Genomic DNA, 22,282 nt, shown 5'->3' with positions numbered 1-22,282 from the left:
ACGTGGGTTGAGTTACTCTTATTGATTTCTATTTGTGTGGATTTATTTTATCCCTGTGTTGGCAGATACTTCAGCGTTGGATGATTCTTGTTGATGATTTTGTATGGTTATGTGTTGTTGTGCCTATCTGTCTATTTTATTGATTTTGTGATTGTATGCATGATACTAATCTTAGTCAGCTTATAATATCTATCGGTACATAGTATTTGTATTGATACTACTTTACTACATTCTTTTGAGTACATATTGTGATCCAGAGACTTTTACGAGACCTCATATTCAGCTTAAGGCCAGTTTTCGACAAATTCAAGGGTGAGCTATTATCCATGCCAAGCTTTCTGAAGATCTTTGCTATTTTAGATGTCAATTTCATTTCAGACATTTATGTTATTTTCAGACAGTGGCTCTTTCATGGACAGTTATGTTAGAGTCCTTATACGATGACTTTCGAATTCGGGGTTGTAATAGTTTAGACTTCCGCAGATTTTATTTATTTATGGCATGAGTAGACTTTTTGAGATATTTATATTTGTTATATCCTTGAAAGCTTTAAAATTGGCTATGTAATTTGTTAATGATTTGGATGGTTGGTTAAGTAGATGGTTCACCCACTAGGGGATTTGGATCGGTGTCACTCACGACTGTTTGGGTCGTGACAAAGTTGGCATCAAAGCCCTAGGTTCACCGATCTTGTTGTACAAGGACATGTCTAGTAGAGTCTTGTGGATCGGTATGGAGACGTCTATACTTATCTTCGAGAGGCTATGGGACACTAGAAAAATTCAATTTCTTTTTTTCTTTTGTGCTACTTGATTCCAATTGGTATATGGATGATTCAAATTGTTATCTGACTTTTCTTTCTACTCTCTCATAGATGGTGAGGACTCGTGCGGTAACGACTCGCAAATGAGTCACCGCGTCGGTGCGGGCCGGCTGCACGTGAGGAGGTTTTGCCGTGCCGGTCGCCGGTTCGTGGAAGAGGACGTGGTCGTAGGACGGGGGAGGAGCAGCAACACCAGCCAGAGGCAAGGCTCGGGCCTGCAGGCGGCGAGTCCCCGAGCCTCGAAATTCCAGATGAGGTGGCAGAGTTTGCAGTAGCACCGGCACAACCAGATATTATAGCTCCTCCACTGTTGTCAGATGTGATGGTCAGGGAGGCCGTGATTGATGATGAGGGTGTCTTGAGAATCAAGGGGCGTGTTTGTGTTCCCCGTGTTAATGATTTGATTAAGACAATCTTAGCAGAGGCTTACAGTTCTAGATATTCCATTCATCCTGGTGCTACAAGATGTACCTCGAGTGGCCACCGGGTGTCCAGGATGAGCGATATTATTGAGTTTTTTGCATTGTGTTTGAATTTTCAGTGGGTGAAGTACGAGCACGGGTTACACTTCGGAGGATGCCTATTCCAGAGTGAAAGTGGGAGAGGATAACAATGGACTTTGTGGTTGGTCTTCCAAAGACCACAGGTAAGTTTGATTTGATTTGGGTTATTGTTGATATGACCAAGTCTTCCTATTTCATGGGGAGGCCGTGATTGCTCGCCTACGAGGGTTTTGTTTCCATGAGAATGACGTTTACATCCCGATTCTGGATGACTTTGCATTTAGAATTCGGTACTAGCTTGGACTTTAGTATAGCTTTCCAATGATTTGATATAAGACATATCTTATGTGTGATTGACTTCGGTGGCCATTGGGATCAGTCCTTGCCATTGGTTGAGTTTGCATATAATAATAGTTACCACTCGAGCATTGACATGACCCCGTTTGATGCTCTCTATAGGAGGAGGTGTAGGTCTCCTATTGGGTGGTTTGATGCTTTCAAGGTAAGGCCATGGGGTACATATCTCTTGAGAGAGTCCTTAGATAAAGTTAAGAGGATTCAGGAAAAGCTCCTAGCTGCTCAGAGTAGGCAGAAAGAGTATGCGGATCGAAAGGTCCGAGATCTTGAGTTCATGGTTGGGGAACAAGTTTTGTTGAAGGTCTCACCCATGAAGGGTATGATGAAGTTTGGGAAGAAAGGTAAGCTTAGTCCCAGATTCATTGGGCCGTTTGAGATTCTCAATCGTGTGGAGTGTGTAGCCTGTCTCTTTTCAGGCGTTCAAAGTTGAAAAGATATCATGGTGATGGTTCATTTATCATTCGTTGGGATTTTGTCTTGTTGGATGAGAATCTGTCCTATGAGGAGGAGCCTATTGCTATTTTTGATATAGAGGTTCGTAAGTTGAGGTCGAAAGAAATATCATCCGTGAAGGTTCAGTGAAAGAACCGTCCCGATGAGGAAGCTACTTGGGAGACGGAATCTGATATGTGAAAGAATTATCCCAACTTTTCACTGAGTTAGGTACCGTCCCCTTGTTCCTTCTTTTGTCCGTTCGGGGATGAATGGTGGTTTAATTGGTATCTGATATAACAACTCGCTAGGTTGTTGGGGGGGGGGGGACTTAGAAAAATAGACCTCCGTTGGGAATTTTGAGGCCGCGGGTAAGTCCGTAGCGTGATTTTATATGTTTGTACATGTTTTGTTTGCGCATGTAGGACCTTGGATTGGTGTCGGGATTTTTAGGTGAAAACTGGTGCAAAAACCCAAGCCACTGGTCAAAATAGACCGCTGCAGCGGATCCGTCGTAGCGGGTTGTGGGTCGCCACCGCGGGAGGTGGGACTTTAATGAGGTCCGCCATAGCGGGAGCTTTCTCGCTTCAGCGAGACATCGACTGCTGCAACGGTTGACGGGAGGTTGAATCTGTATTTTATATTCCTTATTCCAAACCCATTCCCCACATAACACCAAAACAGTTTCCAAGAACTGTTGTGGCGAAAATTTAAGGCTAGGGCTAAAGTGCGCTTGAAAGGTAAGTCTCAACCCTTGACTTTGTTAATTCCATCATCATGATAGATTCCATAAGCAGTTAAATGTCCATTAATGGTGAATGAAAGGGCAAAACTCTAGAACTTAAGAAACCCTTGATTAAGGAATGGGTTGTTGAATTTATTGCTGTTTAATCATCTAGAAGTATAGGTTACCACTTCCTAGGATAAGAGCTTGTCTATTAATGATGGGACTTGTTGAATGAGACCTAGAGTTTCATAAAGATGATAACCTTGGCATAAAAATTGCTTGAAAAAGGGTAGAAGTAATCGGGTTCTTTTCCCCAAAGTGTTGTATATTTGAGTAGATGATTTGAATGCTCATATAGTTCTATAATTCTAGACTTTGAACATTCAGAAGCTTTGCGAAAAGGGAAAGCTATCGCGGAGTGATTACATTTTTCTTGTTTTGCTTTGAGGTATGTTACGGTCTACTTGAGTTAGACTTTGATTAATTGATTGTATGCATTAGGAAATTGATAGAAGAAGCATCATTAGGGCTTCGGACATAAAGTGTGGTTGGTAATTCCTACAGTTTGATATTGATTGATTAATTATGTGATGAACTGATATGAAATGATAAAGAAGGAGTTCATAAATACTCTTCTTGTTAACTTAGAGAATTCCTTTATTCATGTTATTGATTGTTGAGTTATATGACTTGTGACATGGTGACCTTTATTCCCTGATATTTATTTATTGATTGTTCCCATTACTTGTTTGTTTGTGGAACGTAAATACATTGTAATGAGTAAGATATTATAAATATGAAAAGGCACATTTGACAGGGGGTGGGGATGTGGCCTAAGTTAAAGCCTCGTGATCTGAGGTAAGATTTCGGAGCGAGGGTACATGAACACCATGGGTCCCCTGCAGGTCATGGCTAATGATGGTTCAAACACTACCATTTAGCATGTGTTTATGAATATGTGACAGAGTTGAGATGATTTGTGTTTTACGGTAGTGTTTGGTGATTACGTGGTTTGAGTTACTCTTATTGATTTCTATTTGTGTGGATTTATTTTATCCCTGTGTTGGCAGATACTTCGGTGTTGGATGATTCTTATTGATGATTTCATGTGGTTATGTGCTGTTGTGCCTATCTGTCTATTTTATTGATTCTGTGATTGTATGCATGATGCTAATCTTATTCGGCTTATGATATCTACTGATACATAGGGTTTGTACTGATACTACCTTACTGCATTCTTTTGAGTGCAGATTGTGATCCAGAGACTTCTACGAGACCTCATATTCAGCTTGAGGCCAGTTTTCGATAGATTCGAGAGTGAGCTATTATCCATGCTTGGCCGCCTGAATATCTTTCCTATTTTAGATATCTATTTCATTTCAGACATTTATGTTATTTTCAGACAGTGGCTCTTTCTTGGACAGTTATGTTAGAGTCCTTATACAATGACTTTCGAATTTGGGGTTGTAATAGTTTAGACTTCCGCAGATTTTATTTATTTATGTCATGACTAGACTTTTGGAGATATTTATGTTTGTTATATCCTTGAAAGCTTTAAAATTGGCTATGTAATTTGATAATGATTTGGATGGTTAGTTAAGTAGATGGTTTGCCCACTAGGGGATTTGGGTGGGTGCCACTCATGACTGTTTGGGTCGTGACAAAGTTGGTATCGGAGCCCTAGGTTCGTCGATCTTGTTGTACAAGGACATGTCTAGTAGAGTCTTGCGGATCCGTACGGAGACGTCTATACTTATCTTCGAGAGGCTATGGGACACTAAGAAAATTCAATTTCTTTTTTTCTTTTGTGCTACTTGATTCCAATTGGTATCTGGATGATTCAAATTGTTATCTAACTTTTCTTTCTATTCTCTCACAGATAGTGAGGACTCGTGCGGTAACAGCCGCAAATGAGGCACCCGCGCCGGCCGCTGGGGCTGCAGCTCACTGGGGACGTTTGGCCGCTGGGGTCGCAGTTTGTGGATGAGGCCAGGCCAGAGGCCGTGGTCGTGGTAGAGGCAGGGGAGCAGCAGCACCAGCCAGGGGCAAGGCTCCTACGGCTGGTCAGCAATGCACTGAGTCCCTTGAGCCTCAGGAAATTCCAGATGTGGTGGCAGAGTTTGCAATAGCACTAGCACAATCAGATATTATAACTTCTCCAGTGTTGTCAGATGTGATGGTCTGAGTGTTGAACTTGCTGAATGGTTTGACAGAATCAGGTGTGTTACCAGCTATTCGAGGTGCACAGGGTACCAGAGTGGGTGATCCAGTGCCGGGAGGAGTTCGTGCTCCTTGATAACAGTATGCTGTAGCTATAGCTTCTCGTTTGGATGAGGCTACAGAACTAGGGGTATTTTCTAGGCCAGTAGGAGGTCTAGTATTGACCGGGGATGAGCATGATTTGTTTTGGAGGTTCACTAAGATAAAACCTCTAGAGTTCTACGGCACTGAGGTTAAGGATACTTACGAGTTCATTATGGACTGTCATGAAAGGCTCCATAAGATGGGGCAGTGGAGAAATATGATGTTGAGTTCGTGACCTTCTAGCTCTTTGGTGATGCCAATTTATGGTGGAGGGCTTTTGTGGAGTGCAGGTTAGCGGGATCACCTCCGTTGATTTGGACTCAATTCTATCAGGTGTTTCTAGACAAGTATGTTCCTCGTACTTTGAAGGACGAGAGTGATGAGTTCAACAATATTGAGTTGGGTAATTTGTCTGTGATTGCTTATGAGGCTCGATTTCATTCGTTGTCTCGTTATGCCCTCTAGCTTGTGCCTACTGCGGAGGAGAGGGTTAAGATGTTTGTGAAGGGGTTGAACACTGCCCTTCGGTTGTCAGCTCTTCAGCTTGCAGCGATAGGTGCTTCCTTTCAGGAAGTGGTGGATCGTGTTAGGACTGTCGAAGGAGTTCGGCAGAAGGGTTACCATAAGCACACAGAGAAGAAGGCCCGAAAAGGTAGTGGTTACAGTGGCTCTTTCGCTAAGGGCCAGAGTTCATAGTTTTATTCAGGGCGTCCGGTTCAGTCAGCTATGTAGGTTTCAGTTGGAGGCCTATCAGGGGTCATTCAACACTATTCTATTCAGCCAGGGGGTTCGCAGACCAGTGCTCCAGATTATGGTGGTTACTCAGCTTCGTCCGTTTTTGTTCGGTGTCCGACGCTAAATTGTGGATGGTTTGAGTGTGGTGATATGAGGAATTTCAAAAAGAATTGTCTCAGACTTAGGCAAGGTGGTCAGAGTACTCAGTTTCAGGCTCCCCGAGCCCTAGCATCAGGTAAAGGGGGAGGATCTTATGGTGGGAACCGTGCTCAGTCTGGGTGTGGCGGTCACACAGCTGGTAGAGGTGACCCCCAGCCTAATAGAGGCATGTTTCAATTTGGTAGAGGTGGTCATCAGCCCAGTAGGGGCGCAGCGTATAGGACAGGTTGATCGCAATGGTTTGCAGGCAACTGGCGGACGGGCTCATTGTTATGCCTTCCCTAGCAGGACAGAGGCTTAGGGCTCAGATGTAGTTATTACAAGTAACATATCAGTCTGTCACCGGATGGCTTTTTTATTGTTTGACCCGGGTTCTATGTTTTCCTATGTGTCTACATATTTCTCTATGGGTCTTGATATGGTCTGTGATTTACTTGATGCCCCTATACATGTATCTACTCCAGTTGGAGACTCTGTGGTTGTGGATAAAGTCTTTCGATCTTGTACTATCATACTTATGGGGTATGGCATCTGGGTTGACTTAGTTATTTTAGACATGGTGAATTTTGATGTCATCCTGGGTATGAGTTGGCTAGCTCATTACCGTACAGTGCAATTGTCATGCCAAGACAGTCATCTTAGCTATGCCCGGGGTACCTAGACTTGAGTGAAAGGGTAACCTTAGTTCCTCCCCAAAGAAAATAATTTCCTTTATTCGTATAAAGAACCTAGTGGACAAGGGGTGTTGGGCTTATTTGGCACATCTTCGTGATACCAGTGTTTACAATCCCTCTCTTGAGTCAGTTCCTGTGGTACGTGAGTTATTGGAGGTGTTTCCCGCAGACTTGCCAGGCATGCCTCCAGACCGTGACATTAATTTTTGCATTGGCTTAGAGCCAGGGACTCGCTCTATTTCTATTCCGCCATATCGGATGGCACCAGCAGAGTTGAAGGAATTAAATGAACCACTTCAGGATCTTCTTAGTAAGGGTTTCATTCGTCCGAGTGTCTCTCCATAGGGCGATCCTGTTCTGTTTGTGAAAAAGAAGGATGGGTATATGTGGATGTGCATTGATTACCATTAGTTGAATAAAGTAACCATCTGAAATAAATACCCCATCCCTCGTATTGATGATTTGTTTGACTAGCTACAGGGGGCGCTTCTGTGTTTTCAAAAATTGACTTGAGGTCGGTGTATCATCAGTTGAAAATTAGGGCAGAGGATATTCCTAAGACTGCTTTTCGGACTAGGTATGAGCATTATGATTTTCTGGTTATGTCTTTAGGGCTTACTAACATCGCAGCTGCTTTTATGGATTTGATGAATGGCATCTTTAAGCCATACTTAGATTCTTTTTTTATAGTGTTCATTGATGACATCCTGGTTTATTTCAATAGTCGAGAAGATCATGAAAAATACTTGGGGGTTGTTCTTGGGTTCTTTGGAGATAGAGAGTTGTATGCCAAGTTCTCTAAGTGTGAGTTTTGGCTTACGTCAGTGTCCTTCTTGGGGCATGTGGTTTCGAAGGAAGGGATTGTGGTGGATCCGAAGAAAATTGAGGCAATCAGGGATAGGGCCAGGCCCACGTCCGTGACAGAGATCCGTAATTTCGTGGGTTGGCTAACTACTACCGACGGTTCGTGAAGGGGTTTGCTTCCATTGCTTCACATTTGACTCGGTTGTCTCAGAAAGAGGTACCTTTTCAGTGATCCGACGAGTGCGAGGAGAGCTTCCAAAAGCTCAAGACTTTATTGACTACAGCTCCTATTCTATCTTTACCCATGGAGGGCAATGACTTTGTAGTTTATTGTGATGCTTCTCGTTCTGGTTTGGGTGTTGTTTTGATGCGAGAAAAAGACGGTGATTGCCTATGCCTCCCGAGTATTTGAAGGTTCATGAGATGAAATATCCTACTCATGATTTGGAGTTGGCAGCGGTGGTGTTCGCGTTGAAGATTTAGAGGTACTACCTATATAGTGTCCGTTGCGAGGTATTTACTGATCATCGTAGTCTTCAACATGTGTTTACTTAGAGGGATCTAAATTCTAGGTAGCGGAGATGGATAAAGGTTCTTAAAGATTACGACATTACTATCTTGTATCATCCTGGCAAGGTAAATATGGTGGGAGATGCCTTGAGCAGGAAATCAGCTAGTATGGAGAGTTTGGCTCGTTTGATTGCGAAATGCAAAAAAAAAAAAATAGCTCTTGCTTGTAAACGCTCACCCGAAGATAACAGTGACCGGTTAGAGTTCTTTATAATGTAAATTTTGTTGCATTTGATTGCATATGCACCGAAAATGTAAAATAAAAAATTGAAGTAATCAGTTTATAAATAACTTTTCGTCATGTTGTTATATATCTTCTCCAAGCATTATTGCATACATTAAAAGAAGCTAAAAAGAAGCTAGTTAGTAGGTTTCAATTCATTTTAAGAATCTTGGCGAACATTGTACACTTATTTAATTTTCTCCAAGCATTATTACATCGTTGAAGAAGCTAAAAAGAAACTAGTTAGTAGCTTTCAATTCATTTTAAGAATCTTGCTTAAAGCATTTACACTTATCTTTTCCAAGCATTATTGCACACTTTAAGAATCATTGTTGTTATATATCTTTTATATTTCGTTGCATACTTTTCGAAATGCGGGGACAATTTTTTAGCATGGACAAGTCAAATCCCAATTTTTTTTACACGGATTCCTTGGCCTTGGCTGTTGAAAGAGCTAACATTTTCTTACAATTGCATTCATCCAATTTATAAATAAATTTTCGTCATAGGCTTGTCAAATTTAAGTTTTTTACATTTCGTTGCTGACCTTGCGAAATGCAAGGATAAAAAATTGTCAAAAGCTTTCAATAGCTTGTACAAGTCAAAAGCTAAAAAAAAAGCTAGTTAGTAGGTTTCAATTCATTTTAAGAATCTTGGCAGAAGCATTGTACACTTATTTAATCTTCTCCAAGCATTATTGCATACGTTAAGAAGAAGCTAAAAAGGAAACTAGTTAGTAGCTTTCAATTGCACGATCCCGACGACCAGTTGGCAACTTAGGCGGTGCCACATAAACTGCTGGTGGTATGTAATTGGGATCAAATGTCAACCTCGTCCCCATTGCAGCGGCATTCGGACACTCGGTCGACATGTTAATAAACCTTTGCATCAATGCATTCATACCACGAGAATCGAAGGCCACTGCGGAGCTTCTCGAACCCGCAAGCCAAATGTCTAACTTTATGAATTCCACGCGCCTACAAAAAAATATATAACAAACGTTGACGTAAGAAAGCCATTTATTGGAAAAAAAGAAATTAATATGTATCATATACGTATAGTTATTAATATTACTATAATATTTAATACATATGGTACACATGTATTTGTATGTAAATCGGTTCCAAATCCTTTATATGATAATTTAATTAGAAAATATAATTAAATTACTTTCATAATCATGGTCAATGTATTATTATACATTCTTTTTGGTAAATAACGAAAGAGATAAAGTATAAAAATTGAAGCACCTAGGTTAAGGGAATCATGGTAAATTTGCACGAATAATGGCATTAGATGAGATGCCGTAGTAAGTCAAATTCTTAGACTATTTTTCAAGATATATTAATTAGTAAGCGGTAATTTTGTTTCTACTCAAATGTTAGAAAACTATATAGTACATCATTAATTTGTCTATTTAACTTGACATGCACCAAAAGTTACGTATCGGTGCTTCGTGCCTCCTGCGGGTGTTGGTATCCATCCACGGTAATTCGGATTTCCTATCAAAGTGCGGGAGTACCTCCGGTACCAACGAAAATATTCAGAATCCGGTCCGAGAGCTACAGTAGCATATGATGCTTCAACTATTAGTTCCCGACGGCGTTCCCAACAATATTTAGCTGCCTCAAAACTTTCCCTCATCTCCTGACTTACCGTAAATCGCTTGTCCGGTGAAAAGTGAAATGGTCTATGTGGGGAAAGTGGTCGGGAACATTTGCTCCCCTACCCAGGTGTCGGTTGACCCGACCCACCATGTGCCACTCTCGGTAGATTCCACAAATGAGTGGCAGGCGCGCCTATCCAAATGTCTTGACCACATCGGCACCACTTCTAAGTCCATCATTGATGGCCTGTATAAGGCTCCCACACAAACTATGATAGCAAAAATATTATACGGTCATTTATAATTTATAAGACAAATTATACATTTTCTCATTACAACAAACATCCATTATGCATTTTCAGTTAAGTAAAGATTAGAACATTCAAGTAATTTCCTTCCTTCTAAATACACAAAATTTCATTATTTCCAAATCGTGCAAATGAAGAATCAAAAATACTCAATAGTAGAAAGCGTATCATGACCAAATCCTTGCTAGAAGCACTTTCTTTTTTATTCAGTTCCAAAGCATAACAAGAACATGCTACAATGGATTTTGATGGAAATAAAAACAAAATAAAATAGTTTAGTTTAGTAACCTTCTAGCCATTAAAACAAACCTAGACAAAATACTAATTATGCTAAAAGAAGAAAAGCTAATAAAAAATATCACAACCAGTAGCAAGTTGTAGCAAATTAGCTATAACAAATTAAAACAAAATCAACCCATTATCACGGTACGAGTTAGCAAAAAATGAACAAATCTATAAAAACTCTATTGTTGTTATATTTTTCACATTTCTTATCAAAAAAAAATTTAAAAGGAAAAATACTGATCATCGATTAGGTTGTCTAAAACATCTCTACAAATTACTAGCACGACTCGTGCCTCGCTTTCACGAACTCCACGCGAGTCTACGCGCAAATACAATATCTCGTTCGTTTACTCTTGGAGGACGAAGTAATGGTTGATCGGGATTATTCGCTCCCAAGCCCAAACTCCGTATAAGTAAATTTAAATATATAAATATTTTTTGAATTAAATAAAATAACCCAAAAATACACATGAAAATTGTGTTGTTATGGTTGGAGTTAGATAATGCTCTAATATTGTCGTGCAAGCCATTCGACAATATTATAATTTTTAATGATTTATTATACAAATTATAACACTAGGAAATGTAAAATATTATTTAAAAGATAGCGAGAGAAGTTGACTATATAAACGTGTATCAAGCAATACTTTTAAATTGTTAGCGTGATAACTCAAGGAAATATGGTTAGCCGAGTTATATATATACACAAATATTAATAATCAGATTGCATTATATATAGTGGTACATTTAGTGTTTATAATAAAGCTCAACTTTCGGTTCTAATTTCATTTTCAAAATTTAGGTAATGGTGGTTATAAGAATGCTTGCTTGATCTCTTATTTCTTTGAAGTAGAGCAATATAATATTGAAATTCACATACCTGTAACAAAGCAATAAATCCACAAACATCACGGCTATTAGCCATCGAAGCACGGCATAGACAAGGCGTACAAGTATGATAATGCGGTGCTCCCCAAGCTTTACCGCCTATTACATCAAGGTCTACTATGTCAAGCAAAAGTGTAAACTAAGCTTTGAACCGAGAATTATCGGGGAATATAGAGCCACCAATCAACCAAAGCGAGTACAACCTCGACCTCTTTTGTACCTCGGCCTCGTCGGTGTGTTCATCAATAATATCATTCCCGGCAATCAAGGTTTCCAAATGATTAGATAATTGTGTTATTACAACAAGCTATTACCTATAATTGCTTCTTCTCCGGCAACCAACCGGTGAGGTCGTACATCGATTCCCGCCACGCGATTTAGTTATATTTTTAACATTACTCTGCACCAATGGGTGGCTATCCACGGGAATGCCATATAACACCTCGACATCCTGCAGTGTGATGGCACATTCGCCAGTCCGCATATGAAATGTATGCGTCTCTGACGCCATCTCTCAATAAGTGCAGTGATGATTCCTTCATCATACTGCACATTACCTACTGCTAAAACTCCCCCAAATCCACACCTCTCAAAGTAATTAAGGATGCGATTATGTAAAGGGTATTGCCTCACGTGATTCCAAAATTCATGATCCGCACGACGTATAATTAAATACGTGTTCCGTCCAAATAATGTTCCATCCCCATGACTGGGATCGATGTTATTCTTCAGTGTTAATAAATCATAGTTTTACGGATGCGGATGTACGGTGACTGCGGGGCGATCCATATCTATAACATTGCAACACCAAGCCAACTTACATTAGAATAATTGACAACACCTTACACAATTGTTTACTATATATTCAATAGGAAAGTCAACAAAGGTCAAACTATAAGATATATTATCACGTGAGAAAAGAAAAAAATTAATAAAAGTACAACGCGTCAAAAAATAATTACGGTTCCCTATGGGGTCAACGAAATGTAATTAAACTTTTGGTTAAGCTCATAATTAATTGCCATAATAGTATTCATCTTACATATAACTACTTCTTTTCTATTTAAAACAAACCATATATTTGGAGAGGGGATGCAAGGACAATTTTTTTTTTTCTGGGATCAGAACAGTATTTCGTTATTTATCCAACGAAATACCCATTTTGGTATTAAAAAAAAAAAGGTCATGCTATTTTTCTCTATTATCTTCATAAACAAGTCCAACTTCCTCACAGTTTCTTGATCTTATACTTTTAATTTGAAAAGTAAAAATTCTTCATGCTTATCAACAGCAAATAATCTCCAACGACTAGTCACAATTTGAACATAGAAAATGACCCAACAAATGATACAAATATCTTTATGTTATATTTAACAATCTTACTTTCCTCACAATTTCTTCATCTTTTTTTTAACTGTTGTTCTATGAAAATGACTAACTAAAAGAACATTTTATAATATAAATTTATACCTTTTTAATCAGTAACTTTGACGATCTTTTTAGTATTTTAATAAATAAAAAAATAAAAAAAATAAAATCGCAAATGATACAGAAGTTTGCCTTAAGACAAATTTTTACCCAAAATTAGGCCTTAAGGCAGAAGTTTGCAAAATTCCAGCAATTATTATTATTATTTATTTATTTTTTTTGCCTTAAGGTAGAGTTTGAAACCCAACTTATGTAGGGATCTAGTAGCTCAGTTGGTTGGCTACCTGAACTCTCACCTTGTTGGTGAGGATTCGAATCCCCACATTGTAATCCCCTTCCCCATTTACCCTTCTCCTACCCCCTATGTAATAAAAAATAATTTTTTTAAAAAATAAGAAAAGAAAAAAAACCCAACTTATGCCTTAAGACATAAGTTGGGTCCAACTTATGCCTTGCGATTTTTTTAAAAAAAATTTTTTGACTGAGCGGGGGTTCGAACCTGGAACCAAGAAACTTGTAGCGAAGGGCTAAAATTAAAGACCACTGATTTGAGGGGCAAAAATTAAAGACCACCCCAGCGAAGGGCAATCCTGCAAATTGCCCAACAAATATTCACTCCGGCTCTAAGAAAATGAGAGTTATTCCGGTGCAAAGGAATAAGTAGAATCGCTAATTGTAAAGACTGGATTGCAAAAGAATGAGTATAAGTGATTGTTATTCGATGCTGTTTTTAGGGATATTAGGCTCCTTTTATAGTACAAATACATCAGTTCTTAAGCTGTAATTAAATTCCAATAATGAATAATAAATGCAACTTCAATCCTAAATTATAACGCTTGCTCCGTATCTGCACCGTTCATATAACGTTATTATGTTGTTAATGACCCGATGCTATTGCCTTTGTGGATTTGCTCCGGATATCTCCGAGACATCTTCCTCAAATTAAATAAGACAACTTGCAATGTTTTACCTTCCATTGCCATTTATTCCAATATCATATTGCCACATGTCGAGCTGTATTTTGCCATGTATACCCAAAACGACTCTTTAAAAAACTTAAGTCTTTCAGGAATAAATTCGATTGCGAAGGACAAAAAGTAATTAAAGACCAGCCAATTTGAAGGACAAACCGTGCAATATCTTGGGGTGGTCTTTAAATTTTGCCCCTCACATTTAAAATCTTTAAATTTTGCCCTTCGGCTAAAACTCATGGGTTTCAGGTTCGAACTTTCACACAGTCAAAATTTTTAAAAAAAATTCGCAAGGCAGATTTTAAATTTCGCTATGCCCCCACCGGCATACACTTGTGAAAGAATTACTAAAGTTATGCCGGACCCGGCATACTTATGCCTTATGGGCAGACTTGGCATAAGTATGCCGAGTCCGACATAACTTTGATAATTCCTTCACAAGTTTATGCCGGGTCCGGCATAAAAGTTTGCCTATTAAAAGTATGCCCCCACCGGCATAAACTTGTTAAGAATTACCAAAGTTATATCGGACCCGGCATACTTATGCCAGTACGCCCATAAGGCATGAGTATGCCGGGTCCGGCATAAATTTGGTAATTCCTTAACAAGAGTATGCCAGGTCCGGCATACACGCGACCCAAACCTTGCCTTGCAATTTTTTTTTTTTTTAAATTTATGCTTGAGCGGGGATTCGAACTCAGAACCTCATGATTTCTGCGTGAACCCTCAGAGTTGCAATGCGAAGGGCAAAAATTAAAGACCAACAATATGAGGGGCATAATTTAAATACCACAAATATGAGGGGCAAAATTTAAAGACCACCCCAAAAGAAGGGCAATCCGCGCAAAAAAAATGCAATTTCTTCAATATCTTAATCAGACAGTCCAAAGGAAATCAATCAATCCATAAAAACACAAACCCGTTTGGCCATGAGAATCTTTCACTTTTTCCAAAAAAAAATTCCATTTTATTTGAAAATCAGTGTTTTTTACTATGAAAATTTCAAATACAACTTAAAGTTGTATTTATAATTTGAAAAGCATCTAAAACTTTATTTTCACTTTAAATAAATTCAAACAGCCAAATATTCTTAATTATAACCAAACACAACTGTATCTTCAACTCCAACTTTAAAATTCCAAATAAATTAAAAAATATTTTATTTTCATGGCCAAACGTCTACTAACAAAAAGTCTTGACTTTATTTTTTAATCAGACGGTCCAAAGGAAATTAATCAGGGCAATTCGCAATTGCCCTTCTTTTGGGGTGGTATTTAAATTTTGCCGCTCATATCTGTGGTCTTTAAATTTTGCCCTTCGGCTAAAACCCATAGGTTCCGGGTTCGAACCCCCGCTTAGTCAAAAGTTGTTAAAAAATTTGCAAAGCAGAGTTTAAATTTCGCTATGCCGCCTCCGGCAGACTTTGCCTTGAAGCATATATATATATATATATTTTTTTTTTTTTTTTTTAACTTTTCAAGGTAAACTTTTAGTAATGCCTTAACTAAAAGTGTGCCCCATAAAACATAACTAAAAGTATGCCCCATAAGGCGTAAGTTTTCTTAAGGCATAACTAAAAGTTTGCCTTATAAGGCAAAGTTTTAATTTTTTTTTTTACGCCCCCCCCCCGGACTTTTAGTTATGTTTAACTAAAAGTCTGCGAAGGGCACTTTTGCCTTGGGGCATATATATATATATATATGTATATTTTATTTTTTTTACTTTTCAAGGTAAACTTTTAGTTATGCCTTAACTAAAAAGTATGCCCCAAAGACATAACTAAAAGTATACGTAAAGGCGAAACTTTTCCTTAAGACATAACTTAAACTTTGCCTTATAAGGCAAAGTCTATGCCTTAAGGAAAAGTTCTTGCCTTATGGGGCATAATTTTGTTATGCCTTAACTAAAATTCCGCCCCCTTAAGGCATAACTAAACTATGTCTCAAGAAAAATTTTGCCTTATGGGTATTTTTTGTTATCTTCGATCCGACATACACTCCTCCCCGCTTGCGAAATTATTTTTTTATTTTATCTTGAGCCGGGGTTCGAACTCGAACTTTATGTATTCGCCCACCTTTCAAGTCGAAGGACACAACTTAAAGATCACAAATATGAAAAAGAAATTTAAGGACCATAAATTTGAGGGGCAAAATTTAAAGACCACCCCAAAAGAAGGGCAATCCGCGCAAAAAAATGAATCAATCAATCCATCAAAACACAAACCCTAAAAAACTACTCACAATCCCTTAAGCCCAGCATATAAATAGCCATCACGTGCTTTACTCTCAATCTCTTCGCCTCCATTTTGCTCTCTGTTATTTCTTTTCCCTCTTGTGTACTATTCAATCGAATTTTCAGCCATGTCTGACGAAGAGCATCAATTTGAGTCAAAAGCAGATGCAGGTGCATCTAAAACTTACCCTCAACAAGCTGGTACTATCCGTAAAAATGGTTACATCGTTATCAAAGGCCGTCCTTGCAAGGTTTACATTTTTTTGTTACTGTTACTGTTACTGTTACTGTTACTGTTACTGTTTTATTTAGTATATCTAATTTATTTGGACATAACTGATGTGTAGGCTTGCAAATATAACCTATTCAGATTGATTTGTTATTTGAGGTGTTGTAGCAATTTTAGATCTGATGCTATGTGGTTTAACATTTTGTTTGGATGGTACATTAACTATACGATACATTAAAATTTAAGTAACAATCAAAATAAATATTATATTTAAACTCAGTGGCGGAGCTAGGATTTCCGTCGAGTAATTCAAAATATAAAAAGGTAAACATACGGCGAAACCTAAGGGGGTTCAGCATCTACTATATATACATAAAAAATAATTTTAACCTTGTAAAAATAGTGTTTTTTTTCCTTTGATGAACACCCTCGGCTCTATGTGGCTCCGCCACTGTTTAAACTAATAACACAATAAAATACAATAGGTTACCACCATCCAAACAAGTTGTAAAAAATTTTGTTAATCTTATTGTTGTTTTTTTTTTTTTAAATGTTAATGCATATATATCTGTGTTTGTAATTTATTTGGATGTAGATGATGTGTAGGGTTGGGCATATAGCTTCAGATTGATTTGTTATTTGAGGTGTAGTTGATTGGTGATGTGTATGTATTTGATGTTACAATTTTAGATCTCATGCTTTGGGGTTTACTCTATGTGTGTTTAATAAAGAGTTTGGTCGTTCGATTGTAAAAATAATTATGTCTGGGATTTGGAGAAACCTTATTTTTGCTGTGACTGGAATGGTTATGGATGTAGATGGTTCGTTTAACTTATGATATCGTCATTTGGCCACCCTTGCAAGGCTTTCTAGTTTGCATCACATGTTTTGTTTTGGTGTTTTGTTTCCGGTGTATGTTTTTTGCTATGTTACTCGGACTCCTCAAGAATGGACACGGGTGCGTGTCGGATCCTCCAAAGGTAGTGCATTTTTGAAGGATCTGACATGGGTGCGGCATCATTTTTGGAGAGTCCGAGCAACATAGGTTTTTTGGGGTGTACATGTTTGCTTACTGTTGCATATACAGTGGTTATTTTGATTTTTTTTTTTTTAATTTTATAATTTTAGGCCTGGTGACTGTGGTTTATAGAGCTTGTGATTGTATATTATTTGGTGTGTTTATTAGGAGTTCGGAGTTTGAGGTGCTGGTATATTTTGTGCAATTACTGTATCTTTAATCCTTATAAGAAAATAGAGTAGCATTTTGGTAAGCAACTTCAACATCTAACAATAAGGTTTGGGTTTAAAGATTTACCACCAATGGAGCAAGAGTGGGAAGTGGCCACTGTTGGGTTTGTGGATGGGGTTTTTTTGTTGTGTTGGTGGGTTAGTGGGTTTTACCATAGTAGAATGAAAAAAAGATTTGATATTTTACCAAAGACTGCAGCTTCTGAAATCCCTTGTGTTTGGTGTGTCTACATTTCAAATGTTGAGTTTATTTTTCCATAGTTCTGGTTATGGACGATATGCCACTTTGTTTGTAATATGTTGAACTGTTAAAAGTGTCGTAGTTATGGATGTATATTTAGACATTTGCATCAAGTAACTCAATGATTCTGCTTCAGGACATAGCATAGACACATCTCCTTTTTATTATTGTTGAAGTCATTGTTGCATTAGTTGTAGTGTAAGCGCTAGCTCTAATTTTGATGCTTCTGATTACAGGTTGTGGAGGTCTCGACATCCAAAACTGGCAAGCACGGTCATGCCAAATGTCATTTCGTCGCCATTGACATCTTCACTGGCAAGAAGCTTGAGGATATTGTTCCCTCTTCACACAATTGTGATGTATGTGCTCTCTGTTTCTTGTACATCATATGTTCTTTGTCCCATTTCCCCTATATTCGTTTTTCCCGGTATATTAATGCTCATATATATAATAATTATGTGTTTAAATTGCAGGTGCCCCATGTTAATCGCACAGATTATCAGCTTATTGACATCTCTGAAGATGGATTTGTATGTTACATTCTCTTGTCCGGTTCCTTTTTTATATTTTTGGTTGATATGATCTAATGTTGCTGCACAACGTTCCAGGTGAGTCTGCTCACTGACAATGGTAACACCAAGGATGACCTTAGGCTTCCTACTGATGAAAATCTCCTCACGCAGGTTAGTAAGAATTTGTCTAATCTGAAGTTGTTTTTCGGTGTCTCGGAGGTCATATTCTGTTTTGTCCAGCCTTTTGTTTTTCTCTTATTATCTTCTTCTAGCACAAGCTTATTGCCTTCTCCATAATTTTTTTTTTTGAGTCGTGGTCGTGTTAGATATGTAGAGCTGTGTACAATTAAGCCGATGCTCTGGACATTAAAAGATGAAGGAAGCATGGTTATGTGCACGGAGATTGAATCATAGAGTCGACTTGTCTGCTCTCTCTGATACTCTTTTTAAGGGTTAATGATTTGAGGGCCTGGTTTTATACTCACATCTTCTTTGCTTATATCTACCAAGGTTGTATTTTGGGTCAAAGTATACAGCTTTTCTCAGTTGTATGTAGCCCCTCTAATTCTTTCACAAGCTCATTGACTCTCTACTTAAACAGTTTCTTGTAAGAGGTACCCATATGTCCTTGATCTATATGAGTGATGGTGCTGATAGTGAACAGAATTTTTCAGACTTTGGCCGGCCATAAATTTTTCTTTTTGAAAACTGGGGCTTACCACTATGCATTTACTGATTATTTTTAATTTCCCGAATTCAGATCAAGGATGGCTTTGCTGAGGGTAAAGACCTTGTCGTGTCTGTTATGTCAGCCATGGGTGAGGAACAGATTAATGCCCTGAAGGATATTGGTCCCAAGTAACTTGATCGGATATTGCTCGATGCGAAGTTCTTTACTACCTTGAGATAGATATTATAGTCATGGAAAAAAAATTGTGGTCTTATGGAATATTCTTCAGGATTTGCGGACCATTGTGAGTTAGATTTTTATTTATTTTTGTTGTTTTAAATTGTATTCGTCTGAATTTTGTTCTGCCTTGAGGCTTTTTAAATTTTGTGTGGGAAAATGGTAAACCTTCAACTATATACCAACTTCTTCACCAATTGTCTGCTCATTAAATTATGGGGATTCATTCTAGTTTCTCCTGCATTTGGAGTAATAATCTTTTAACAAATATGAAGGCAGATATTCTAAGCTTTCCATGTTTCTGCTTCCACAATTCTGTGTACGAGCCCGAATTGGCGTTTTGGGTAATTGGTTCAGGCTCGTTGAAGCAAAACATTTCTCTTTTCCATTTTATGCGACACTCTTATTTCTGAAGTCTTGAAACATGTGTTTCTTTTTTGGAGTCTGTACCAGGTAGATTTAGGAGTGATGGGCTGTTAATGCCCTTTCATATCGAGCCATTGAAGTAGCGCGTCGTGCTATAGTCAGACAGAGGCTCTTAATTATGCATTATGAGTGATGCAGTATGACCGAAAAAAGTTGATGCAGTAGTTTTTGCATGTGGAGTGATTGTTATTTTGACAGCATAAACAACTTAACCTGTTATACTGGTTTTGCACCCTTGAAGATGTCATATGGTTATCAGTACAATACACGTAAGGTGATTCAAAAAATTAGTACTAATATAACACTTGTAGTTTGACGTTATAACCTAAAGCAATTTTTAAACCATGTCACCATTTTACTGTAATTTTCCTTATATCAATAGGATTCAACCATTTATATATAATAAAAAATTTATATTTTTTACTTTATTTACCTAGTACATCTCAACAAAGAGGGTTTTAATTTGAATCCTCCTTTCTCCACTTTGCTCCGCCAGCAAAAGCGAATCTAGAAGATTAGGTTCATGTAAACCCAATAAATTAAGAATTTAACTAATTATCTATAAATATTTCATTGTGAACTCAATTATTATTATTATTATTGTCATATTAATTTAAAATTGCTACAAAACTTATAAATTTCAAATCATGATTCTGTCTATATCCATTAGTGAGTACTTATAGTTATACCATTGCAAGGACACAATTATTTATGTTTCGTTTGACTTCATACGACATGTGAATAACTGAGAATGATGAACATGTTATCCAGGTTGATGACATTTCTAAACTAATAGCGAATCAACAATATTTGGCCTTAGATATTTTGTATTTTTTTGCAGCACAAGCTGCTCTTAAATGGTAATTATGGTTGGGATTTTTATGTAGATAGTTATATATGGTATAGGGTATAACACGATGTTTTCACTAAAACAGGTAAAGAGAAATAAGAGATTTCAAAAATGTGTTGACGGTTTTGAGAGTGTTCCCAAAGTAAGCTAAAGCCTAAAGCTATTGCCAATCAAGTCTTCACCAACAAGAGTTTTACTTGAAGATAATTGTGAGTAACTGCTCATGATATGTAAAATAATCTAACAGTATAACAACTTATAAGACAAGGCAACGTACGTACAACAAGCTTACAACATGTATTACACTAATAGCATAATTTTTTTACACGACAGTAAATATAAGGTAAATCTTATAGCAATTGCAGTATGTTATGATTGCGTGTTTCTGCACATGTTAGTTTTAAAGTGTATGGTTTCAATTAACTTTTTAGCCTGTTTGACCAAAGCTGTTAAGAAACGAAAATTGTTTATTTTAGAGAGTTAGGGTGTTTGACTAAGCTTTGAGAATTTGGATAGTAACAGAAGTTATTTTTCAGAAATCGAAAAAATTGCTTTTCTCGAGAAACATTTTTGGAACCTTGACCAAGTATAAATTGTTGTTTGACAAATGTGTGTTTCAGATGATTAGCGAAACACAATGGCTACCTCAAAAACCTTTTTTAATAAGCAGATTTTAAAAGCTTGCAGGTTATTTATAATTTTAGTACTTCAAGAACTTAACTAAAAGGCGGAATAGTCTGGGAGGCCCCGGTACTTGTCCATTTTTGTCATGCCGGTATTCGTACTTACGGGTTTGCAACTAAATCCCTCAACTCAATCAAAATAAGTATTTTAAACCCCTCTGACCATTGACCAAGCTTATGTCGCAATAAGTTGGCTGAGTTGGACGAAGTGCCTGAAAAACACGCGTACCTAGCGAGTGATTTCACTGATTTTGATTAAAAAATTATATAGTACTATTCAAAAGGTCAAAAACAATGAAAAATAATTAGGATAATCTTTCTTCTATCTTTCAACGTTTGGATTTTCTCAAATGGGTTTAAGATCTTTCAATATTTGGGTTTGCTTAACTGGATTTTTTCGTTTATTGCCTTGCTACATATGCTAAATTGGAGTACTTTTGTTCAGAATTCTGCAAATTAATACCTTAATGGTGATTGCAAGTTGCCTTTGTTATCTTGGAACATGAAATTTTGGGGTTGGAAAATTTTCTATGAGCATTATGTAACTGCACATATTCATTAATTTTTTGAGAGAATTTGAATGGAAATTATGGTCTCTGATTTGCTCTTGCTCTTGGTGGGAGGAAAAGAGAGACGGGAAGGTTTTGAGAGAGAAGAGAAAAGGTTTTTTTTAATTTTTTTTTTTAGAAAAGGGGATAAAATTTGATTTCTTATAAAAGCTAATTTATATAAAAATAATTGATGATATGGCATCAATTTATCTCGGTGGATCTGACGTGTCCTCCATGTCAGGGCAAGTGAATACCATCAATGGTTGGAGGGGTTTAAAATACTTATTTTGATTGAGTTGAGAGGTTTGGTTGATAAATTCGTAAATACGAATACCGACATGATAAAAATGGACAAGTACAGGCACTTTCCAGACTATTCTGTCTAACTAAAAATAAAAAATGACTACTGGAGCCCAAATAGGGAGTTGCCCCTCAGCACTCACCATAAACGTGGGATATAAAAAGCATTATCCCATTTGGAAGTGATCTAAAAGTTACTAGCTTTTATTGTGCGGCGTAATGATTGCTCAACAACTAACCAGATAAGACATAACCATATATCATGCATTTCTGTGTTTTATCCAACTCAAGTTGAAGCCAACTTGC

General features: G+C 37.6%; 1 protein-coding gene and 1 non-coding gene across 2 annotated transcripts; both read left to right on the top strand.

Moving 5' to 3' along the window:
• The first annotated feature begins 16,061 nt into the window (after positions 1-16,061).
• On the top strand, positions 16,062-19,363 carry LOC132032688 (eukaryotic translation initiation factor 5A-3). Its single transcript, XM_059422365.1, has 5 exons — positions 16,062-16,280; positions 17,984-18,106; positions 18,221-18,277; positions 18,356-18,430; positions 19,020-19,363. Exons 1-5 carry the CDS (start codon positions 16,158-16,160, stop codon positions 19,119-19,121), a joined length of 480 nt encoding a protein of 159 aa, XP_059278348.1. The 5' UTR covers positions 16,062-16,157; the 3' UTR covers positions 19,122-19,363.
• Positions 18,631-18,748, top strand: LOC132035706 (small nucleolar RNA snoR100). The gene has a single exon (XR_009409422.1). It is a non-coding gene; the product is annotated as a small nucleolar RNA snoR100 (small nucleolar RNA).
• Positions 19,364-22,282: the final 2,919 nt, after the last annotated feature.

This window comes from Lycium ferocissimum, chromosome 10 (genome assembly GCF_029784015.1).
Source record: "Lycium ferocissimum isolate CSIRO_LF1 chromosome 10, AGI_CSIRO_Lferr_CH_V1, whole genome shotgun sequence".
In the NCBI taxonomy this organism is placed as follows: domain Eukaryota; kingdom Viridiplantae; phylum Streptophyta; class Magnoliopsida; order Solanales; family Solanaceae; genus Lycium; species Lycium ferocissimum.
This window is presented reverse-complemented; position numbering and strand designations above follow the sequence as displayed.